The sequence below is a fragment of the Tachyglossus aculeatus genome, chromosome 8 (assembly GCF_015852505.1).
Source record: "Tachyglossus aculeatus isolate mTacAcu1 chromosome 8, mTacAcu1.pri, whole genome shotgun sequence".
Lineage (NCBI taxonomy): Eukaryota > Metazoa > Chordata > Mammalia > Monotremata > Tachyglossidae > Tachyglossus > Tachyglossus aculeatus.
This window is the reverse complement of record NC_052073.1, coordinates 2100849-2125186: the sequence shown is the minus strand read 5'-3', so window position 1 is coordinate 2125186 and position 24338 is coordinate 2100849. Positions and strand designations below refer to the sequence as shown.

The window sequence follows — 24338 nt, the reverse complement described above, 5'->3', positions numbered from 1 at the left end:
AGATCTTCATCCATTACCCCAAATTCCCAGGATTCAGGCTGAGCTCCCTCCTCCCTCCTCTCCCCACCCCCCAGGAACTGGCCCAGACTCCCATACCCGGATCTGTTCTCCCAGCCACTCGAACGCGATAAACCCAGGATCGGTTCTGATGACGAAGATCCCGAGGACAAACTGCAGCCCGAGGCCCCACAGCACTGCCCTCCACGAAACCTGTGATCAAGGAGAGAGCGGGACCCATGTTATCTAGAAACCCACCCCTTCCTGGGGTCCCCTGGGTGATCTCGGCCCAGGGAGGCGCCCAGATAAGGGAGGGGGTGATGGTGGCGGGACTGGGAGGGAAACCAGGATTCATAGGCACAGCCACCTGCCCCAGGCAGGTTTCAGGGTGAAAATTCTCCAAGGAACATAGGGACATGGCGTTCTCCTGTAGGCCAGGGGCGTTCACCTAGAATGAAGCTATGTCTCTGCTCAATCAGTGGTATTTATTGGGCGTTTTCTGTGTGCAGAGCACTATACTGAACACCCCTGGACACCCAAAGAACATAAGGACATGGTGTTCCCCCGTAGGCCAGGGGTGCTCTCCTGAAACGAAGCTATTTCCCTGCTCTACCAACCAGACACACATCAAGCCCTGATGGCCCAGTCATCCCTGGGGCAAGTCCCAGCCCCATCCCATGGGGCAGAGCCTTGTGCTTCTATATTCCTCTCTGATCCCAGACTGAGCCCCCTCCTTCCTCTCCCCCTCCTCTCCCTCCCCATCCCCCCTGCCTTACCTCCTTCCCCTCCCCACAGCACCTGTATATATGTTTGTACGTATTTATTACTCTATTTATTTTACTTGTACATATTTATTCTATTTATTTTATTTTGTTAATCTGTTTTGTTTTGTTGTCTGTCTCCCCCTTCTAGACTGTGAGCCCGCTGTTGGGTAGGGACCGTCTCTATATGTTGCCAACTTGTACTTCCTAAGTGCTTAGTACAGTGCTCTGCACACAGTAAGCACTCAATAAATACAATTGAATGAATGAATAATAATAATAATAATAATGGCATTTGTTAAGCGCTTACTATGTGCAAAGCACTTTACTAAGCGCTGGGGAGGTAACAAGGTGATCAGGTTGTCCCATAGGGGGCTCACAGTCTTAATTGCCATTTTACAGATGAAGTAACTGAGGCACAGAGAAGTTAAGTGACTTGCCCAAAGTCACACAGCTGACAATTGGCGGAGCTGGGATTTGAACTCATGACCTCTGACTCCAAAGCCCGGGCTCTTTCCACTGAGCTACGCTGCTTCTCAGCGTGAATGAATGAATGAGTGAATCTTCTTCCTCTGGAGGAAGAAGCCTGGACCAGTGGAAAGAGAATGGGCCTGAGAGTCATTCATTCATTCAATCGTATTTATTGAGCGCTTACTGTGTGCAGAGCACTATACTGAGTCAGAGGATGTGGGTTCTAAACCCGGTTCTGCCACTTGTCTGCTGTGTGTCCTTGGGCAAGTAACTTACCTTCTCTGGGCTTCAGTTCCCTCATTCGTAAAATGGGGATGAAGACTGTGAGCCCTATGTGGGACAGGGACTGTGTCCAATTGATTATCTTATATCTACCCCAGGGTTTAAAACAGTGCTTGGCATATAGTATGTGCTTAATATCATTTATGTGCTTAATATCATTTAAAAAAGGGGCATGTCTACCAACTCTTGTATTTTGCCAAGCACTTAGTACAGTGCTCTGCACATAGTAAGCACTTGATAAGTACCACTGATTGAATTGATTGATTGGGAAGGTCAGAAGGAGACACTCCAGGCCTGGAGAGCCACATTCATTCATTCAACCATATTTATTCAGAGCTTACTGTGTGCAGAACACTGTACTAAGCACTTGGGAAGTACAAATCGGCAACATATAGAGGGTCCCTTCCCCAACAAAGGGCTCACGTGAAGCTGTAGCTGGGAGGGGGTGAAACCTAAGCTGCCTCTCTTCTATTGAATCTAGAAGGCAGAGGTCTGTACAAACAAATCAATCAATCCATATATGCTATTTATTGAACACCTATTGTGTGCAGACCTGTTCCTCTAGCTTCCAACCCACTCCCTGCCAAGCTCGTCTTTGGGGCAGTGGAGTGAGCCTGGGGCTGTGACACAGGAGCTGCGGGATCAAATAACTGTTCTCTCTCTTACCTGCGGAGTGTCCTTGGGCAAGTCACTTAATTTCTCTGTACTGCAGTTTCCTCATCTGTAAAGTGGGAATAAAGTAACTCTTCCCCTTCCTCCTTAGATTATGAGCCCCATGAGGGACAGGGACTGCATCCAATCTGACTCTCTTGTATCTCTTGTATTCTCTTGTATCAGTGCTCACTTAATAAATAACATCATTATGATTATGATTCACCAGAAAACTCTGAGTCCCCGTGGGTCGGTTTAAACTGGGGCCGTCAGCAGGGTGCCAGGTGAATATTGTCAGGATCAGGGAAAGGGTAGGGACAAAGGTAGCCCAGGTGATATGGGTAGTGGTTGCTATTTTATCAGCATGGCACTAGCTATGTGAATGCAGAGTTCAGGGTGAGTCTAAAGCCGGGCCAGGGGAGCAGCTTGGTCAGGTGAAATCAGAAGAATGACAGGGGGTAAAAAGACAAGAAGGGAAGAGTGAGAGATTGGCATAAAACGGTTTCAGGCCCTTCTCATTAGGGTGTGTGTAAAATCAGGAGACTGTCAGGGGGTAGAAAGACAGGAAGGGAAGAGTGAAAGCTGTGTAAAACTGGATCAGGCTAAAAACAACAATAACTGCGGTATTTGTTAAGCGCTTCCTATATGCCAGGCACTGGGGGAAGACGCAAGATAATTAGGTTGGACGCAGTCCTCATCCCCCACAGGGCTTACAGTCTTAACCCCCATTTTACAGATGAGGTAACTGAAGTACAGAGTGTGAAGGGACTTCCCCAAGACCACACAGCAGATAAGGGGCGGAGTCGGATTTAGAACCCAGGTCCTTCTGACTCCCAAGCCCATACTCTATTGTCTTAAGAGGGGGCCGTGTGTGTGTATAAAAGAGGATGATGGGGGTCCAGCAGAGGCGGCCGAGCCCTATCCGACCGGCCCAGGCTGCCCTCGGCAGACTCACCTTGCGGTGGCTCTTGGAGCAGGCGAAGAGGATGGCGACGAACATGCAGACGCCCGCAAAGGAGATGAGTTGCTTGGGCCGCTTGGCAGTGTCCAGCCCCAGCCACAGGATCAGGCTGAGCAGCACTACCGCGCCCAGCCCCCTACAGAGGGACCAGCGGACCGTATGTTACCTGCGGGCAGGCTGGGGGCCGAGGGGGGAGAAAGGGTTCCGAAGGGCATGAGAAAGAATCAATTCCCAGTGCTAGGGAAGAAGGGCTTTGGAGTCAGGGGTCATGAGTTCGAATCCCCGCTCCGCCACTTGTCAGCTGTGGGGCCTTGGGCAAGCCACTTAACTTCTCTGTGCCCCAGTTACCTCATCTGTAAAATGGGATTAAGACTGTGAGCCCCACGTGGGACAACCTGATCACCTTGTAACCCCCAGCGCTTAGAACAGTGCTTTGCACATAGTAAGTGCTTAATAAATGCCATTAAAAAAAAAAAGGGGGTGGAACCCATCTCAGATTCCAAATTTGTTTAGCTTCATTCAGGCTGGGCTCGCCACTTCTGCTAAACAGGTTGGGTGGACTCCCAGGATTTCAGTAAGGGCCTGGGCCAAGTGTTCCCCTTGGCATTTAGTACAGAGATCTACACACAATAGAGAAGCAGCGTGGCTCAGTGGAAAGAGCACGGGCTCTGGAGTCAGAGGTCATGGGTTCGAATCCTGACTCCGCCACCTGTCAGCTGTGTGATCTTGGGCAAGTCACTTAACTTCTCTGGGCCTCAGTTACCTCATCTGTAAAATGGGGATTAAGACTGTGAGCCCCATGTGGGACAACCTGATCACCTTGTATCCTCCCCAGCGCTTAGAACAGTGCTGTGCACATAGTAAGCACTTAACAAATGCCAATTATTATTATTATTACAATAAGCACTTAATGAAAACTATTACTTCTAGCACAATTCCTTCCCAGGGCCTAGTGGCTTTCCAGTGCTCTCTGATTGCCTTTCTTAATAATAATAATGATAATATTTGTTAATAATAATAATAGCATTTATTTAGCACTTATTATGTGCAAAGCACTGTTCTAAGCGCTGAGGAGGTTACAAGGTGATCAGGTTGTCCCACGGGGGGCTCACAGTCTTAATCCCCATTTTACAGATGAGGTAACTGAGGCGCAGAGAAGTTAAGTGACTTGCTCAAAGTCACACAGCTGACAAGTGGCGGAGCAGGGATTTGAACCCATGACCTTTGACTCCAAAGCCCATGCTCTTTCCACTGAGCCACGCTGCTTCTCCAGCTTATTAAACTCTTACTAAGCGCCAAGCACTGTACTAAGCACTGGGGTAGACACAAGATAATCAGGTTGGACACAGTCCCTGTCCCCCACAGGGCTCAAGTCTTAACCCCCATTTTACAGATGAGGTAACTAGCAAATTGTGCTGCTTTTCATTCATTCATTCAATCGTATTTATTGAGCGCTTACTGTGTGCAGAGCACTGGACTAAGCGCTTGGGAAGGAGAACCTGTCTCACGTGGGGCTCAGTCTCAATCCCCATTTTACAGATGAGGTAACTGAAGCACAGAGAAATGAAGTAACTTGCCCAGAGCCACACAGAGCAGACAAGCGGCAGAGCCGGGATGAGAACCCATGACATCCTGACACCCAGGTTCGTGCTTTCTTCTCTTGCAGCTGAAGAACTCTTGGGCAAAACAAAGCAGCCTACAGAGCAGGAGGCATCTGACGGGATCTCTCCCTGCCTACCAGCAGCTGGGCTCTGGGTAGGAGAGATAATTAAAGGAAATGAGGGCTAGAAAAGAGCTGAGATTGCACGGGGTGGGGAGGCTCTCCCTCCCAGTCCGTGGCAGATTCCCAGCTGTTGCCCCTCTCTGCTCAAGGAGTATCCCTTCCCAGAACAGTTGCTCTGGCCTGCTTCCTGCTCAGGATCTACTGGAATCCATTGAGAAACCTTATCTTCCTCTGACCGAACTCTAAACCCTTCAGGAGCAGCTGGCTTTCGCACCCCATCGATGGAGAGTCCAAACTCCGGAACACTGTTTGTTTTTTTCAGATGATTATTATGCATTACAAGTTGTTTATATTAATATCTGTCTCACTCCCTAGACTGTATCTTTTTTATGGTGTTTGGTAAGTGGTTACTATGGGCCAGGCAATAATAATAATAATGATGACATTTGTTAAGCGCTTATGTGCAAAGCACTGTTTTAAGCGCTGGGGAGGATACAAGGTAATCAAGTTGTCCCACGGGAGGCTCACAGTCATAATCCTCTATTTTACAGATGAGGTAACTGAGGCACAGAGAAGTCAAGTGACTTGCCCAAGGTCACACAGCTGTCAATTGGTGGAGCGGGGATTTGAACCCATGACCTCTGACTCCAAAGCCCGTGCTCTTTCCACTGAGCCACACTGCAATGGACAGTTACTCTCCCCTCTTTCAAAGCCTTATTGAAGGCCCATCTCCTCCAAGAGGCCTTCCCTGACCAAACCCTCCTTTCCTCTTCTCCCACTCGCTTCTGCATCATCCTGACCTGCTCCCTTTATTCATCCCCACTCCCAGCCCCACAGCACTTATGTACATATCTGTAATTTATTTCCTTATATTAATGTCTGTCTTCCCCTCTAGACTGTAAACTCACTGTGGGCAGGGAACGTAGCTGCTTATTATTACACTGTACTCTCCCAAGGGCTTAGTACAGTGCTCTGCACACAGTAAGTTCTCAATAAATATGAATGAATGAATGCAAGCTAATCAGGTTGGACACAGTCCCTGTTCCATGGGGCTCACAGTCTTAATCCTCATTTTGCAGATGGGGTCGCTGAGTGCAAGGAATGTGTCTGCTAATTCTTTTGTATTGTACTCTCCCAAGTGCCCCCATCCCAGCCCCACAGCACTAATAATAATAATAATGATAAGTGCAGTCTATGCTTCATGCTGCTGCCCGGATCATCTTTGTGCAGAAATGCTCTGGGCATGTTACTCCTCTCCTCAAAAATCTCCAGTGGCTGCTGTCAACCTACGCATCAAGCAAAAACTCCTCACTCTCGGCTTTAAGGCTGTCCATCACCTCGCCCCCTCCTACCTCACCTCCCTTCTCTCCTTCTCCAGCCCAGCCCACACCCTCCGCTCCTCTGCCGCTAACCTCCTCACTGGGCCTCGTTCTCGCCTTTCCCGCCATCGACCCCCGGCCCACCTCCTCCCCCTGGCCTGGAATGCCCTCCCTCCACACATTTACCAAGCTACCTCTCTTCCTCCCTTCAAAGCCCTACTGAGAGCCCACCTCCTCCAAGAGGCCTTCCCAGACTGAACCCCCTTTTTCCTCTCCTCCTCCCCATCCCCCCCGCCCTACCTCCTTCCCCTCCCCACAGCACCTGTATATGTTTGTACAGATTTATTACTCTATTTTACTTGTACATATTTACTATTCTATTTTATTAATGATGTGTATATAGCTATAATTCTATTTATTCTGATGGTATTGACACCTGTCTACTTGTTTTGTTGTTTGTCTCCCCCTTCTAGACTGTGAGCCTGTTGTTGGGTAGGGACCGTCTCTATATGTTGCCTACTTGTACTTCCCAAGCACTTAGTACAGTGCTCTGCACACAGTAAGCGCTCAATAAATACGACTGAATGAATGAATATTTGTTAAGCACTTGGGAAAGTCACGTCATTTCTCTGCGCCCCAGCTACCTCATCTGTAAAATGGGGATTAAGACTATGAGCCCTGGAGGGACAGGGACTGTATCCAACCTAATTAACTTATATCCACTCCAGCACTTAATGCAGTGCCTGGCACACAGTAAGTGCTTAACAAATACCATAAACGGAACAACATAAGCATGTCTGATCCCCATCTTTGTATTCTCCCCCAGCACCTTGGTACAAGTGCTATACACCCGGTACGTGCTTAATAAATGCTCTTACTACTACGGCACTGAATGAGACTAGATTCTCATTGAGAATTGATCACAAGGACAGGTTCTGGATGCATCTCCTCCTAAAAAGGACTGCTCTCTTCCACCTACGATCACCAGAGTGATGGATTTTGCAGTCAAACGGTCCTTTGTCTCTGGCATCGCAATCTCTCCAGAGACTTCTGTGACCAGCTGATGACCTTGAGCTCTGCTAACATCAGAACTGCCTATTCCCCACTGCGACAAACAGCAGTTGAAAAGAAAGAAAAATTCGGGATGGGTTTGCCTCGGCTCATCGGATCGACTGCGGGACCGACAAGCTGATTATCGTGGGACGTTTTGATGTCTGAATGGGCAGTGGCCCCGTGTCACAGCAGGTCGCTGGATCCCATGTGTTGGGAAAATCATACAGCAATCCTAGGGAATGTGCTAACGGAGGCAATCCCCAATTAGGCCCACATTTCCTCTTCTCCTATTCCCTTCTGTGTCACCCTTGCAATTGGATTTGCACCTTCATTCACCCCTTCCTCGGCCCTGTAGCACATATCTACATCCATAGTTTATAGTTATGTCTGTCTCCCCCTCTAGACCATAAGCTCGTTGTGGGCAGGGAACGTGACTACAAACTGTTCTACTCAAGCGCTCAGTACAGTACTCTGCACACAAGAAAGCACTCAAATATGATTGAGTCATTCATTCAGTCGTATTTATTGAGTACTCACTATGTGCAGAGCACTGTACTAAATGCTTGGGAGAGTGTTTTTTGTTCTATTCTAGAGACATTCCCTGCCCACAATGGGCTTACAGTTTAAAGGGGGAGACAGACATTAATAGAAATAATTACTATAAATAAATTATAAATGAGTTTCAGACTCCCCACCCATCTCCTCGCCCTCCTTCTTCCTCCCCCACCTCCTCGTGCAGACCCCCTCACCCTCAACTTCTGGCTCCCAAAGAAGAGAATGAACACCACTGATGAAAGAGAGAGATGCTGAGATGTACCCAAGATGTAAACGGAAGGGTGGCTTAGTGGATAGAGCCTGGACCTGGGCGTCAAAAGGACCTGGGTTCCAATCCCGGCTCCACCACACGGCTGCTGTGTGACTATGGGCCAGTCACTTGACTTCTCTGGGCCTCAGTTACCTCAACTGTAAAATGGGGATTAAGACTGTGAGCCCCATGGGGGACAGGGCTTGGGTCCAACCTGATTAACTTGCATCTACCCCAATGTTTAGAAAAGTGCTTGGCACCAAATCATGGTCCTGGGGCTGCTAATGCCTCGGGAAAGAGCCTGTCCCTCCTAGAGTTACACAACGTGGCCTAGAGAAGCAGTGTGGCCTAGAGGAAAGCCCCCTGGCCTAGGACTTATAGGACCTGGGTTCTAATCCTGCTCCGCTACTTGTCCAGCTTCACTTCTCTGGGCCTCAGTTCCCTCATCTGCAAAATGGGGATTCAATACCTGTTCTCCCTCCTACTTAGACTGCGAGCTCCATATACGACCTGATTATCTTGTACGAACCACAGCACAAAATAGTGCTTGATACACACAGTAAACTCTTAACAAATACCACGATGTTGATGATGATGATTTTGATGACGATAAAGATTACACTCAGGACTCCGGCTCAGCTAAAATGGACCCAGAGAAGCAGTGTGGCCTAGTGGAGACAGCATGGTTCTGAGAGTCAGAAGGATCTGGGTTCTAATCCTGACTCTGCCAACTGCTTGCTGTGCAACCTTGGGCAAGTCACTTAACTTCTCTGTGCCTCCGTTTCCTCCACTGTAAAATGGGGATACCTGTTCTCCCTCCTACTTGGACTGTGAGCCCCAGGAGGGACAGGGGATGTGTCTGACCTAATTAACTAGTACCTATGCCAGCACTTCGAACCATGTTTCACACAAAGTAAAGCGCTTAACAAATACAAACATTTTATAAAAAAATAAAAGATACCCTGACCCTGTTGCATTTCCCGGAGTAGTAGTGGTGGTATTTACTTAGTGTCCACTGAGTACCATAGACTGTACTTGGTGGGTATGAAACGGAGATGATATATATTCCTGCCCAAGAGGGTTTATACTCTAACAGGGCAGCGGCTTAAATAATAAAAGTAATAACTGCATTTGTTAAGCGCTTACTATGTGTCAAGCACTGTTTTAAGCACTGGAGTAGATACTAGTTAAGTTGGGCACAGTCCCTTTCACATGGGGCTCACGCTCTTAATCCCCGTTTTACAGATGAGGTAACTGAGGCACAGAGAAGTGAAGTGACTTGTCCAAAGTCACACAGCAGACATGCGGCATTAGAACGCAGGTCCTTCTGATTCCCAGGCCCCTCCCCTATCCATTAAGCCGGGCTGCTTCTCTAAATGTCTGCATTTCATCCCTGCTGTCTCTCCCACACACTTTCACACTTCTAAATGTGTTGCCCAGGGAGGCCACACAGAGCAGACAGCAAATCACAGCTGTCCAGAGCCTCAGGGATGCCAGAAATGTCACCTTCAGGGACTGTTACAGAGAAGCCTGTGGGGGAACACCGGGAAGAGGAGCAGGAGAGAAAGGGAAGCCCTGGGAGGATCCGGGGCAGAGGGGCAGTTGGGTCCACAGGGGCTCTACTCCCACTCACCATTTCAGCCAGCGCTTCAGGCGGGAATTTCCAAGGGGCTTCAGGCATCCCTTCATCTTATTCCCAAAATGCTTTTGAAACCAGTCATAGGCCAGGAAGAAGAGGACAACAAAGGTGATGATGAACAAGGCCAGAGCCCTCCGGAAGTCCAGGATGCAGGCCGCCAGCAGGTAGGCAGCATAACCTACAGCAGGGAAAGGGAACAAGCAAGATCAAACCAAGACTCCTTTTTTTATGGTATCTGTATATGGTATTTGCCTGTTCTGAGTGCTAGGGTAGATACAAAGTAACAGGTTTGGCCCATATGGGGCTCATAGTCTTATTCCCTCTTTTCAGATGAGGCAACTGAGGTCCAGAGAAATGAAGTGCTTGCCCAAGGTCACACAGCAGATGGAGGCAGAGCCGGGATTAGAACCCAGGTCCTTCTGATTTCCAGCCCCATGCTCTATCCACTACAGCATGCTGCCTCCCTGACGCCAAGCGTCAGGGCAACAGATACAGTCCCTGCCCAGGCTTACCCTCTCTCTCCATCTCCAAGTCCCTGGCAGGGCCAATACTCAGTAGGCAAGGGAGTCATGGGGAATCCTGGTCTGAGGGTCTCAGCTCCCCACCCTTCCCCTTCCCCGGCCCCCTCTCCCCACCACCTCGTCAGTGAGACCAAGGGTACGCATGAACTCCAGGTGTGATGAAATAAACAATGAGAAAATCTGGAAACAACGAGAAGGGATTCTGAAATAACAGGGAACATCTGGAGCGTGTATAGTCAGTTGGGCCTGAGATACTCAATTCCTTTGTTTGGCAGGAGAAGCAACTCAGAAGACAAAGGGAAAAAGGTGGCAGCGAGCCGTCACGGGAGGTTTTGGAGTCATTCAGGTCTTTTAAAGAATCAGATGACGCCAAGAGCTCACAGAGATCGGCCGCTTATATAGCCCTGGGCCCACAGGACAGAGGGAATTCCCGAAAGGTGAGGGCAGAAGGGGAAACCGGAGCCCAGTCACAGTTCATTCAGAAAAGACCGGTCATTCTGGAGGACGGCTAAACCCAGCTGTCCGCTTGTGAAGCCTGCCCAGTGGCTAACATTGTTCATTCATTTGCTGGCATTTTTTGAGTGCTCATTGTGTACAAAGCACTGTACCAAGTGCTTGGGAGAGTAAAAGACAACAATAAACAGACACATTCCCAGCTCACAATGAGCTTACAGTCGAGAGCCACGTTCTCAGAGTTTGGAAAGGGAAGCGCTGACTGGGCCTGAACCTGTGAGGGAGGAATTGGTACCACAGTGCTGAGACAGCTGTGTGAGAGGAGCACATGGGGCAGGAATGAGACTAACCAACTGGGGAAGGCTTCAGACAGGACGTGGGGTCTTCGTAGGCTTGAGAGGAAGGGAAGAATGAGGCTGGCACTGCAGAGGGGAAGGGCTTTCCAGGTAGGAGGGAGGACATGCGGAGCAGTTCAGAGGTAGGAGAAGAGAGCACAGGAGACGGTGAGAAGGCTTGATCATTTGAAGGGAGGAGAATGAGCTGTGGGGGAGAGCACATCTAGGTGGAAGGGAGCCAGTTGGGAATAATAATGATGGTATTTGCTAAGCACTTACTAAGTGCCAGCCACTGTACTAAGCACTGGGGTGGGTACAAGCAAATCAGTTTGGACACTGTCTCTGTCCCACATAGGTCTTAATCACAGTCTTAATCCTCACTTTACAGATGAGGTAACTGAGGCCCAGAGAAATTAAGTGACATGCCCGAGGCCACGAAGCAGAGGGAGCCGGGATTAGAACCCAGGTCCTTCTGACTTCCAGGTTCGTGCTCTATCCACTAGGCCACACTGCTTCAAGGGAAGAGCCTTGAAGTCAAGTAAGTAAAACATGAACTTTAGTTTAATATGAACAGGGTCCAGTATCATGAACTTTAATTTAATATGAGCAGGGTACAGTAAGGGAAGAGCCTTGAAGTAAGTAAAACACGAACTTTAGTTTAATATGAACAGGGTCCAGTATCATGAACTTTAATTTAATATGAGCAGGGTACAGTATCATGAGCTTCAGTTTAATGTGAGCAGGGAATTTGAGGAGGAGAGCGATCTGAAGGGATTAGGTCTCCCATTTTTTGCTTTAGTGTTTCTGATTTCTATCCTAGAGAGATCACATGATTTCTTTACACTGTACTTCACAGAAACCTTGCCCCATCGAGTGCAGCTGCTGCCTTTACGTCTACTCCACTTGGCCATCCTCAGTAAGGATGCAAGTGCAGGCTTTCTATATATATTGGGCAATACATATACACTGCTCATTTGGTGCAGGAACCCTATTATGAACTGAAAATTGAATTCATGTTACCTTTTGGTCATCTACTTTCCATAGGAGGACTGTTTGGACACGGTGATGGGTCAGATGTGGTCCCTGCCCTCGTGTAGCCCCCAGCCCAGGTCAGACACACAAATTGCCTCCTTGGTTTGTACAGGCAGATGAGGTCACGACAAGCAGCATGGCCTAGTGGACAGAGAACAGGCCTGGGAATCAGAAGGACCCGAGTTCTAATGGTGGCTCTGCCACTTGTTGGCTGTGAGACTTTTAGCGAGTCACTTCACTTTTCTGTGCCTCATTTACCTCGTACGTAAAATGAGAATTATTATTATTATTATTAATAATAATAACAGCAATAATAATGGCATTGGTTAAGCACTTACTATGTGCCAGGCACTGTACTAAGCACTGGGTTGGATACAAGCAAACTGAATTGGACATAGTCCCTGTCCCATGTGGGGCTCAGTCTTAATCCCCATTTTGCTGATGAGGTAACTGAGGCCCAGAGAATAAAAATTATGGCATTTAAGTATTTACTATGTGCCAGGCACTATACTAAGCGCTGAAGTGACTTGCCCAAGGTCACACAGCAGACAAGTGGCAGAGAAAGATTCGAACCCATGACCTTCTGACTTGAAGGCTGCTGCTCTATCCACTACAGTAAGCCTCATGAGGAACAGACGTGGTGTCCAACATGACAATTTTTTATCTACCCCAGTGTTTAATACAGTCCCTGGCACACAGTAAGTGCTTAACTGAAACCATTTAAAAAAAGAAAAAGTTAAAGGGGAGAGGAATAGTTCACAGATGGGACTGGCAGGTTGGAGAACACCTGCTGGTCTCCCCACTAGATAGTGAGAGCTCCTCGAGGGCTGGGATGGCATCTTTTACTTTTGTTGGATTTTCCCAGGCACATATTCAGTAAGTATTGTGAATAACAATTGCTAAGAGTGGGGAGAGAGCTCCTCATTAAATCTCATATCAAAGGGTATATATATGGAAGGTATATATAGAACGGTGTATATATCTATAATTCTATTTACCTATTTTGATGGTATTGACATTTGTCTACTTGTTTTGTTATCTGCATCCCCTTTCTAGGATGTGAGCCCATTGTTGGGTAGGGACTGTCTCTGTTGCCAAATTGTACTTTCCAAGCACTTAGTACAGTGCTCTGCACACAGTAAGCACTCAATAAATACGATCGAATGAATCGCCCCAGGAAACTGCTAAACACAGCTATCTGCATGTGAGGCTTGCACAACGGTAGCTTCCTAGAATTTAGGAAGGGAGGTCATAGACTGTAAGGTCCTTGTAGGCAGAGAACAAGTCTACCAAATCTGTTGTATGGTACTCTCCCAAGTGCTTATTACAGGGCTCTGCATACAGTAAGCGCTCAGTAAATACCAGTGATTGATTGGCGACACTGTTTGGGTCTTGCTGATGTGTCAGGGGCAGGAGACACAGATCCCTGAGGTTGCTGGTCTTCGCCCCCCGGAAGAGGGAAGTCTGGAGATGAGAGAGGCCCAGGACAGGCGGAAAAACCCTCAGGGTGACTCAGGGCGAAGGAGATGAACCACCGGGGTTCTCTGGAAGGACGATGCTTGGAGAGAGGACTCAGGCAGAGGTCTGAGGGACGGCGATGACCCGAGAGGAAAGCAGTGGAAACGGCAGCGAGGGGAAAGCTCAGAGGCCATATGAATCACCTGTAAGGAATAGCCCGGATCCCGGGGCAGAGTCAACCAAGACCCCAATAGGCCTTCCTGTCTCTGACCTCCCCAGAGAGTCAACTCGGGGGTCTCACAGGGTCAACTCGGCGGTCTCACCTGCACATCCCAGGCCCACGAAGATCCACCGGATAATTTGGGCATGAGCCTGGCAGAAGCTCTTCGCTCTTGAGATGATCTGTAGGTTTCTGGGGAGATTTCAAGCGAGGTCAAGAGGTTAGGTTGTCCAGTCCAGCGCTTATCGTCACCCAAGCTCCTCCTTCTACAGGAGCGTGGGCAACTTGGGCTGAAGTTTCCCTTTTCTTGGAGTAGGGCTCTGGCCCTCAATCAACCCTCTGGGCAAACAGGTGGTGAAGCAGCTGGAGGCTTGAATTCTATGAAGTGTTCTCACAAGAACCCTATGCACGAGGATGTACCTTGAAGCAGAGGAAGATCTGGCCCCGTCACCACGGCTGTCCTTTCTCTCAGCAGTGCAAAGGCCTTCCTCGATGCCCCTATCTTTCTCCTACAAACACAGGCAGAGTCAGCATTAGTGGCGATTGGTGCCCAGAATCCCCCGAGGGACAGGGACGTTACCGTGAGTTCCAGATCCTGGTTCTCCATGCCACTGTCCAGGGAGGACCCATGGTTGCGCCTTCTCTCTCCCTCAGTCCCCGCCTCTAAATCCTCCATTTTCTGTCTGAAAAACAGATTGGGCCCAAATTCAATCCCCAGATTCCTGCTGCCTCCTGACCCGAGCAATTCAGTACACATTTGTCCCAATTCACTGTGGCAGAACCTGTTTGAATTTGTAAATGAACATGGCTATTTGAGCAGTGAGTGTACTATGAAAACCTTACCCTAAAATAAACGCATCTGGCTAGGAATTGGGTTAAATTGGTTAAAACACTAAAAATCCAATTCGGAGCGGTGGGAACCCACCAACGGTACAGGACGGGGTGGGAGGGAGGCACCCCCAGAGCTCCGTAAGGGGAGGAGGTCTGCGGTCAGCCTCTGTGATCTCTGAGCAGAGCAACAGTGTGAAAAGAGGAACAGCAGAATTGGGAAGAGACTGTGCAGACCCTAAGGCCCCTGGGGCTTGAGACATGAGGATGGAGACAGGTGGATTCAATCAACCAACTGCACTTCTTGAGCTCTGGCTGTGCACAGTGCAATAAATAAACCCCTTGGGTGAATAGGATAACATTTGAAGAATATGATCCCTGCCCTCAGGGGATCCCCTACAATCTAGTAGGGGAGACAGACAATAAATTACAGACAGGGGAAGCAACAGACTTCAAGAAGACGCATCAACAAAAACTCCTCACCATTGGCTTTACAGCGCTCAGTCACCTTGCCCCCACCTACCTCACCTCCCTACTCTCCACCTACAACCCAGCCCAAATACTTCGTTGCTCTAACTCTAACCTTCTCAGTGTACTTCGATCTCCTCTATCTGCCCACCAACCTCTCGCCCACATCCTACCTGTGGCCCTCCCTCCTATCAGACAGATGATTGCTCTCCCTCACTTCGAAGCCTTATCGAAGACACACCTCCAAGAAGAATTTCCTGACAAAGCCCTCCTCTCCTCTTTTCCCACTCCCTTCTGCACTGCCCTAACTTGCTCCCTTCATTCACCCTCCCTCGCATCCCCTCGGCACATATGCATAGAGCTGTGATTTATTTATTTAACCCCACTTTTCCTCATCTCCCACTCCCTTCCCTCTTCCCACCCCTGCTCCACAGTACTTATAATAGTAATAATGATGGTATTTGTTAAACGCTATGTGCCAAGCCCTGTTCTAAGCACTGGGGTAGACACAAGGTAATCAGGTTGTCCCACGTGGGGCCCACAGTCTTAATCCCCATTTTACGGATGAGGTAACTGAGGTACAGAGAAGTTAATAATAATAATAATGGTATTTGTTAAATGCTTACTATGTGCCAAGCAAAGTTAAGTGACTTGCCCAAAGTCACCCAGCTGAGACTTACGTATACACCTGTAATTTTATTATTTATATTGATATCTGCTTACTTATATTGATGTCTGTCCCTCCTCTAGACTGCAAGCTCCTTGTGGGCAGGGATTGTCTCTCTTTATTGTACTTTCCCAAGCACTTAGTAGAGTGCTCTGCTCTCAATAAATGAGCACAGTAAGCGCTCAATAAATACGACTGAATGAATGAATGAATTAATTAATTAATGTCTCCTCCTCTGGACTGTGAGTTCGTTGTGGGCAGGGAATGTGTCCGTTGCTGTATTGTAATAATAATAATAATAATAATGGCATTTGTTAAGCACTTACTATGTGCAAAGCACTGTTCTAAGCTCTGGGGAGGATACAAGGTGATCAGGTTGTCCCACATGGGGCTCACAGTCTTCATCCCCATTTTACATAAGAGGTAACTGAGGCACAGAGAAGTTAAGCTGAGAAGCAGCATGTCTCAGTGGAACGAGCATGGGCTTGAGAGCCAGAGGTCACGGGTTCTAATCCTAGCTCTGCCACTTGTCAGCTGTGTGACTTTGGGCAAGTCACTTAACTTCTCTGGGCCTCAGTTACCTCATCTGTAAAATGGGGATGAAGACTGTGAGCCCCATGTGGGACATCTTGTATCCCCCCACAGGGCTTAGAACAGTGCTTGGCACATAGTAAGCACTTAACAAATGCCATTATTATTATTAAGTGACTTGCCCAAAGTCACACAGCAGACAAGTGGCGGAGCCAGGATTTGAACCCATGACCTCTGACTCCCAAGCCCGTGCTCTTTCCACTAAGCCACACTGCTTCCCAAGTGCTTAGTACAGGCCTTTGCACACAGTAGATGCTCAGTAAATATGACTGAATGAATGAATGAACGTATATAAGGGCTTTTAGGGCAGGCAGGGGACCACCAAAGTTCTCCGAACCATCACAAGCGGGGAAGCGGCGAGGCCAAGCGGATAAAGCCCGGGCCTGGGAGCCAGAAGACGTGGGTTCTAATCCCGGCTCTGCCACTTGCCTGCTATGTTACCTTGTGCCAGTCAATTAACAGCTCTGGGCCTCAGTTTCCTCAACTGCAAAATGGGGATTCAATACCTGGCCTCCAATCCAACTTGACTGTGAGTGAAACCCCATGTAGGGCGGGACTGTATCCAGCCTGATTAATTTATATCTTCCCCATCTCTTGGAACGGAGCTGGGGCACATTGTTTAACAACTGTCATAAAAAAAAGGAATAGGAAATGCAGACTAGGGCGGGGGGAGCCAGAAGGAAAAGCTTCCTGGAGGAGATATGCCACCGGCAAAAGAACAACAGAGCTTTTCCTTCAAGTTTCTTGCAATCTCCACCCTGCTTCACTTCCTGGTTATACTGTGGGGGTGGGGAGGGCACTGGAGCCCCTGAAAAGTTAATAATAATAATAATGATGATGGCATTTATTAAGCACTTACTCTGTGCAAAGTACTGTTCTAAGCGCTGGGGTACATACAAGGTAATCAAGTTGTCCCACGTGGGGCTCACAGACTTAAACCCCATTTTCCAGATGAGGGAACTGAGGCCCAGAGAAGTGAAGTGACTTGCCCAAAGTCACACAGCTGACAAGTGGCGGAGCCAGGATTCGAACCCATGACCTCTGACTCCAAAGCCCGGGCTCTTTCCACTGAGCCACGAAGTTCCCCCTATCCAACCTCCCCAATCCGGGGTTGGGGGCCAGGGTTTGGCTAGCTCCTGGGAGCAGGGTCCTTATTACAGCTTGCCTGGAATCCACCCAACTCTTCTCCAATACGCTACTTCTGTGAGTCTGAGTTATTCATTACTTAACATTATCTTTCTGAAAGGGCTTTATAATTGCTGATTACCTCTCCCCATCCTGAGCGTGCAATTGGGTGCTCTGGGTTGTGTTAAACAGAAACGGTTTTCACTGCCACTTTCATCCCGCCCCAGGATGGGAAAACCGGCTGTTTTTAAAGAGAGAACAGGTGGAAAGGGGATTAGAAGCCGAGATCCAAACAGGCGGCCCGTCCGGAGAGGAAAGAGGGAGAGGAGAGAGAAGGCAAAGCGAAACCTCTTGAAAGTCTCTGCATCTCAGCCCCCTGCAGCAGGGAGGGATTTCTGAGCCGATTCGGGGCAGGTTCGAATAAGAGGAGAAAAATCGGCCAGTCAATCAGTCACTGTCAAGGTAAATCAGTCATTTTCAAGCAGAAACAGTGAATCCCGGCAGGGACCGAGTATTCGTGGTCTCCTGTGCAGACACTGAAAAATGACCCTCCTACCATTTCTGGGCTGCCCCAGTAAATCTCGCTAAATAGCGGGTACAGAAGGAAACACAGCTGTGCCACTGGAGTGGAGCGTATAGACTCGATTCTATTCTTATCTCCTTTGACCTTTGACATTCTGGAGCACTCACCCCCTCAAACGGTGGTATTTAATGAGCGCTTACTGTGTGCTGGCCGCTGTATACTAAGCTCTCAAAGGCCTACAAGAGAGTAGGCAGACATGATCCCCGCCCACAAGGAGCTTACAGTCTAGAGGGAGAGACAGACAATCAAACAACACTACTAAAGGCTGGCGTATTGCTGGCTCGGTAATAACCTGGTTCTCCTCCTACCTCTTTGACTGTTCCTCCTCAGTGTCATTCGCTGGCTGCTCTTCCGCCTCCCAGCCCCCAACTGTAGTCTGTTCCGCGTCTCCTTGTCATGTCACTCTACACCCACTCCCTGTGAGCTCAGCGGCTTTGGCTCTCTGACCTCGATGAGGACACGACTCTTGGCTCTCCCCCTCTGGCCCCGACTACTTGCCTAACCTACAATCTTCCACTTCTTCCTGTCACCAAGCCATCTTCGCTTGGACGTCCCACAGGCTCCTCAGATTGAACACGCCCAAAGCTGTTCTTCCTTCCTAAATCCTCTCCTCCTCCAAACTTTTCCATCTCTGCCCGTGTCCTGGAAGCTCACGGTCCGGGAGTCGTCCTTGACCCCTTACTATCTTTCATCTCTCACGTTCAAACTGCTCTAAATCCTGATTACCTCGTATCCACCCCAGTGCTTAGAACAGTGCTTGGCACATAGTAAGCGCTTAATAGATACCATCATTATTACTATGGTCTAGTGGATAGGACAAGGACCTGAGAGTCTGAAGGACCTGAGTCTAATCCCGGCTCCACCACTTGTCTGCTGTGTGGCCTTGGGTAAGTCACTTAATTTCTCTGTGACTCAGTTATCTCTTCTGTAAAATGGGGGACTGGGACTAGGAGCCCCATGTGGGACAGGGACTGTGTCCGACTTGATTAGTCAGTATCTACCCAGAGCTTAGAAGAGTACTTGACATACAGTAAACAGTTAACAAGTATTATGTAATTATTATTATTATTAGAATCATCCTGTGGTTTTTCTCAATAACATTACCCACATCCTCCCATTCCTCTCCACACCAGACTCCTACCTCTCTGGACCAAACTTTTGTCATGTCATCGCTGGGCTATTCATTCATTCATTCAGTCATATTTATTGAGCGCTTACCGTGTGCAGAGCACTGTACTAAGCACTCGGAAAGTACAATTCAGCAATAGAGACAATCCCTTCCCACATCGGGCTTATAGTCTAGAAGGGGGAAGGCAGACCCCAATATAAATAAGTAGAATTATAGATGTAAACATATCAAAACAAGTAAACAGGCATCAATATAAATAAATAGAATTTTAGATATACACATACATAAGTGCTGCGGGGTGAGGAGAGGGGGGAAAGAGCAAAGAGAGTGAGTCGAGGTGATGCAGAAGGGAGGGGGAGCTGAGGAAAAGGGGGGCTTAGTCTGGGAAGGCCTCTTGGAGGAGGTGAGCCATCAGCCTCTCCCTGCTCCAGTTTATACCATGTGCTGACTGTTGACTGAGGAGCATCCCTCATCTCACATCCCCTCTCCTCAAATCCCCCACACCATTTCTCTCCACATCAAGCAAATGTTCCTCCTGATCAGCTTCAAGGCTCTCAACCAATGCCACCCATCTTACACGTTAACCCCTGCCATCTGATTCCCTCAGTCAATCAGTTGTATTTATTGAGCACTTACTGTGTGCAGAGCCCTGTACTAAGCAGTTGGGAGAGTACAATATAACATTACTACAGACACATTCCCTGCCCACAGCCAATTTGCAGTCTAGAGGGGGAGGCGGGCCTTAATATAAATGAATAAACTATAGATATGTGGTAAGTGCTTTGGGGCTGGGAGGGGGGCATGGATGAAGAGAGCAAGTCAGGGTGATGTGCAGAAGGGAGAGGGAGAAGAGGAAAGGAGGGCTTAGTCAGGGAAAGCCTCTTGGAGGAGATGTGACTTCAGGAAGTCTTTGAATGGGGGGAGAGAGAGGTGGGAGGGGAGCTGGAGTTATCCTCCAGCTCACTCCCCTGGTCCCATCTGCTCTCTAAAACTACCCCCTCTAACTGTAGCTGTGAATCTCTCTAATAGCATTGGTGGCTCAGAGGTAGAAATCTTGCCTCAACGCGGGAGGCCCAGGTTCAATTCCCAGCCAATGCACTGGATATATCCCCCCCTCTCCCCACCATAGCACTTATATACATTTTTGTAATTTGTTTATATTAATGTCTGTCTCCCCCTCTAGAATGTAAGCTCGTCTAGGCAGGGACGTGTCTGATATATGATTATATCGTACTCTCCGCACACAGTAAACACTCAATAAATGCGACTGACTTACTGTCCCCTCATACCACTTGAAAACAGTTGTTCCTCATCTCCTCTTCCATACCACTTTCTTCAACCTCTCACTCTCCCTGTCCTCAAACATGTTCAAGCCTCCCCTATTATTAAAGAAGTCTCTCTAGATCCCACAACTCCCTCCAGCTATTGCCCCATCTCCTGGCTCCTGTTCCTGTCTGGACCCCTTAAATGGGCAATAGAGACCTCTATCTCTAGCTATCCTCCCCTCCAAATCTCCTGATGACCCATACAATCTGATTTAGCCTCCCATTCCACTATGATGGCACTCTCCAAGGGCCACCAATGACCTCCTCCTAGCAAAGCTAAGTGGGATCTACACCATCCTTATCCCCCTTAGCCTCCAGTAGCCTTTGACTCTACTGACAACTCCCTCAGCCTAGAAAAATCTACCCATCCTTGGTTTGGCTGAAGATACTCAGCTGCTTCTCTTCCTAGCTCTCTGACTGCTCCTTTGCATTCCACTTGACTGGCTCTTCTTCCACCTCTCGTCCCATAACTGAGGATGTCCCACAGAGCTGTGGGCTCGATCTCCCATCCTTCTCATTCTACACTCTCTTCTTGGGAGCTCAGCTATCTCCCTGCAAATGACTCTCAAATTTCCCTCTCCAGTCCCCATCTCTTACCAAATTTACAATCCCACATCTCCTCCTTCTTCCAAGACATCTCCACGTGAATGTTCCACAAACACCTCAAACTCAACATGTCCAAAACGGAACTTCTCATCTCCCATAATCTAAACCTTCTCCTCACTTTCCTATCTCTTCTGATCACCCTGCCATTTTCCCTGCTCCAAAAGCCCACCATCTTGATGCCATCCTTGACTCCCTACAATGTCAGACTTCACGTTTGATCGACTGCTAAATCTTGCCAAGTCTCCTTTTTTATTTATGGTATTTATTAAGCACTTGTGTGGCAGGCACTGTACAAAGCACTGGGGTAGATATGAGTTAATCTGGGTGGACACAGTTGTTGTTCCACATGGGGCTCACAGTCTTAATCCCCATTGTACAGATGAGGTAACTGGGGCACAGAGAAGTTAAGTGATTTGCCCAAGGTCACACAACAGGCAAGTGGCGGAGCTGTGATTAGAACCTAGGTCCTTTTGATTCCCAGATTCATTCTCAACCCACAAGGTCATGTTACTTCTATTTCTTCATAATAATATATCCTTGAACTGCCCCCTTTCCAAACAGCTACATCTTGGTCCAAGCTTTCATTATATACCAGGTAGCCTTCTAGTCTTCTTGCCTTCTGCCTCTTGACACTGCTGCTCAGAGAATTTCTGGAAGCAGCTCTTGGGATTCATCTTTCTATTCCTCAAAAAAAATCTAACGGTTATCCGTCTCTCCCCACATCAAGTAGAAGCTCCTTTCCACTGCCCTCAAGGCTACCAGCCATCTCCATCTTACATATCAGCTCTCTGCTTCACTCACTTCTCCCTAGCTTTCATTTTTCGTTCCTGCTTACATCACCTTCAAGCTGTACCTTGCTCTCAACATTTCCACCTCTGCTGTCTTGCTCATGCTGTTTCCCCTGTCTGGGACTCCCTCCTATCACACAAATACACCAGACCACAGTTCTCCCCCATCTAAAACCCATCTCCTACAAACTTCCTATTTTCCCTGATTAAACCGCAATTACTTCATCCCAATATCCGCCCTTAGCCCTGTTGTATTTAATTTCTACCCCCAGTCCTCATGCAAATGCTTCTCAATCAATTAATCAATGGTATTTATTGAGCACTTACTGTGTGCAGAGCACTGTACTAAGCACTTGGAAGGGTTTAATGTAACAAAATTGGTAGACACTTTTGCCCACATTTATTTGCACGCTCAATCATGAATTCAAGGGTGTCACACTATGTTTGTACTACTTCCTGCTACCGATTTGCTCTTCCTTCTCCTTTTGCAATCTGCAAATTATTATTCGTCTCCCCTTTGAAGGTAGGAAGCGTTTGAATTGCCACTGTTGTGGTAGTGGTAGAAGTAATAGCATTTATTGTGCCAAGCGCTTAGTAGGGTGCTTAGGCACTAAGTAGAAGCTCAAGGAATACCACTCTTCGATTGAAAGACTGATAGAACCCAGGTCAACCCAGATCACTGCCCACCTTCGGTGTCACCCTGAGGTTCTTGAAGCCTATTCTCTGAGAAACCAGCCCTGAGTGGCTTAGTGTCACTTTTAAGGCCAAGCTGACCACTTCAAACTACAAAACATCGAGCAATTTCAACCAGATTTCCCCCCCAAATCACAAGGCTCATAAATCCAGTACTTACACTTTGCGGTTATTGACTCTGCCGGTCAGAGTGTCACTGGAAACTGGCACGGGACAGATCTCTGCATGGATTCAGGTCAGCCTGTGAGATGGGTGGCCCAGGCCAGAAACCAAAGGGCCAAAGCTAGTTTGGGGCTAAGAGCCAAGGGGGAACATTGGTGGCAGTGCTACTTTACCCCAGACTCAAAAGAGTATCTTAAAATGTTTCTTACTCACTGACTTCTGGTTTCTCCGGTTATCGTGCTCCACGCGAAACCTGAAATGCTACCGCCTCCCAGTGGGTTGCCCAACTTTATGGGGCAAAGCTTACCCCTCTGGTATTGTCAGATGGCATCAGAGTCCACAGGTCAGAGATCTACACAGTGCATATCACCGACTGATCTATGGATTCTTCCCGTGCTCCAGTTTCCCTGTCAAAAAGAGACAAAGGGAGACCAGTTCCAGCTGTGACTCTGAGGGAAGGGTGAAAAGAGGAAGGAGACCAGATGGGACAGTCAGCAATGATGTTTGGACCTAGTGTAATGGGGAATTGGTATGTGCTGGAGGGCTGGGGGTGGAGGTGACAAGGGGAGAACTGTCAAGGGATGGAACCTCCAAGATAAAGTTTGGAATGCAGGACATGGCCTCTGCAGTCCCCTCGGCATCTCACCTGGTAGATGACGGCAGGTAAAAGTCAACTCAATGGACACAGTTTGCAAAACGCCAATCGCTGCTGGGAGCATCATACCACCACATACATTGCCCAGATTCACTGCCACCCCAACACTGATACCCCATGTGCCCCCTCCCATTATGGTCATTACTGCCCCTCTTCCCTCCCCATCTGTGTTACTGTTTTGCGATTGGGTTTAAGAAAAGTTTGTCATTCAGGAAGTGCACACTGCTTAAAAGTTTCTTGTAGCCGCCTTTTGTGAACTTGAGAGAAAAAAAAGATTCATTCATTCATTCATTCAAGAGTATTTATTGAGCGCAGAGGACCGTACTAAGCACTTGGGAAGTACACGATGGCAACATATAGAGACGGTCCCTACCCAACAGTGGGCTCAAAGTCTAGAAGGGGGAGACAGAGAACAAAACAAAACATGTTAACAAAATAAAATAAATAGAATAAATATGTACAAATAAAATAGAGTAATGTTATATTATGGATATGGAGATGTTATGGAGGCTTAGTATGAAGGGCTTTCTACAGTGTGCTGCACACGGTAAGCACTTGATAATAATAATTTTGGTATTTGTTAAGCGCTTACTATGTGCCAAGCACTGTTCTAAGCACTGGGGGAGATACAAGGTCATCAGGTTGTCCCACATGGGGCTCACAGTCTTAATCCCCATTTTCCAGATGAGGTAACTGAGGCACAGAGAAGTTAAGTAACTTGCCCAAAGTCACACAGCTGGTAAATGACAGAGCCGGGATTGGAACCCATGACCTCTGACTCCCAAGCCCACACTCTTTCCACCAAGCCATGTTGCTTCTCTGGTAATAAATACCACTGATTGGTTGATTGACTAAGCAGAGGCACAAATGATGCCTGCAGAGGTAGGGAAGGCAATGAATAATAATAATAACTGTGGTATTTGTTAAGCGCTTATTATGTGCCAGGCACTTTACTAAGCGCTGGAGTGGATACAAGCAAATATGGTTGGAAATAGTCCCTGTCCCATGTGAGGCTCACAGTCTCAATCCCCATTTTA

General features: G+C 48.0%; 1 protein-coding gene across 7 annotated transcripts in view; it reads right to left on the bottom strand.

Annotated features, from left to right (window-relative positions):
• LOC119931560 (sodium/nucleoside cotransporter 1-like) overlaps window positions 1-23053 on the bottom strand; it is a 41647-nt gene extending 18594 nt beyond the window's left edge. Inside the window, exons 1-8 of one of the 7 annotated variants that reach the window (XM_038750325.1) lie at window positions 22954-23053; window positions 22645-22725; window positions 14262-14364; window positions 14102-14190; window positions 13785-13873; window positions 9657-9840; window positions 3118-3259; window positions 97-210 (exon numbers count right to left, since the gene is read on the bottom strand). In XM_038750325.1, coding sequence (XP_038606253.1) covers window positions 97-210; window positions 3118-3259; window positions 9657-9840; window positions 13785-13873; window positions 14102-14190; window positions 14262-14357 — 714 coding nt within the window. In that variant the 5' untranslated portion in view covers window positions 14358-14364; window positions 22645-22725; window positions 22954-23053. Of the gene's footprint in view, window positions 1-96; window positions 211-3117; window positions 3260-9656; window positions 9841-13784; window positions 13874-14101; window positions 14191-14261; window positions 14365-18251; window positions 18418-22644; window positions 22726-22855; window positions 22920-22953 lie in introns of those variants that run through there. The other 6 variants (XM_038750326.1, XM_038750327.1, XM_038750330.1 and 3 more) reach the window with 6 other exon arrangements.
• Between the last annotated feature and the right edge of the window lie 1285 nt (window positions 23054-24338).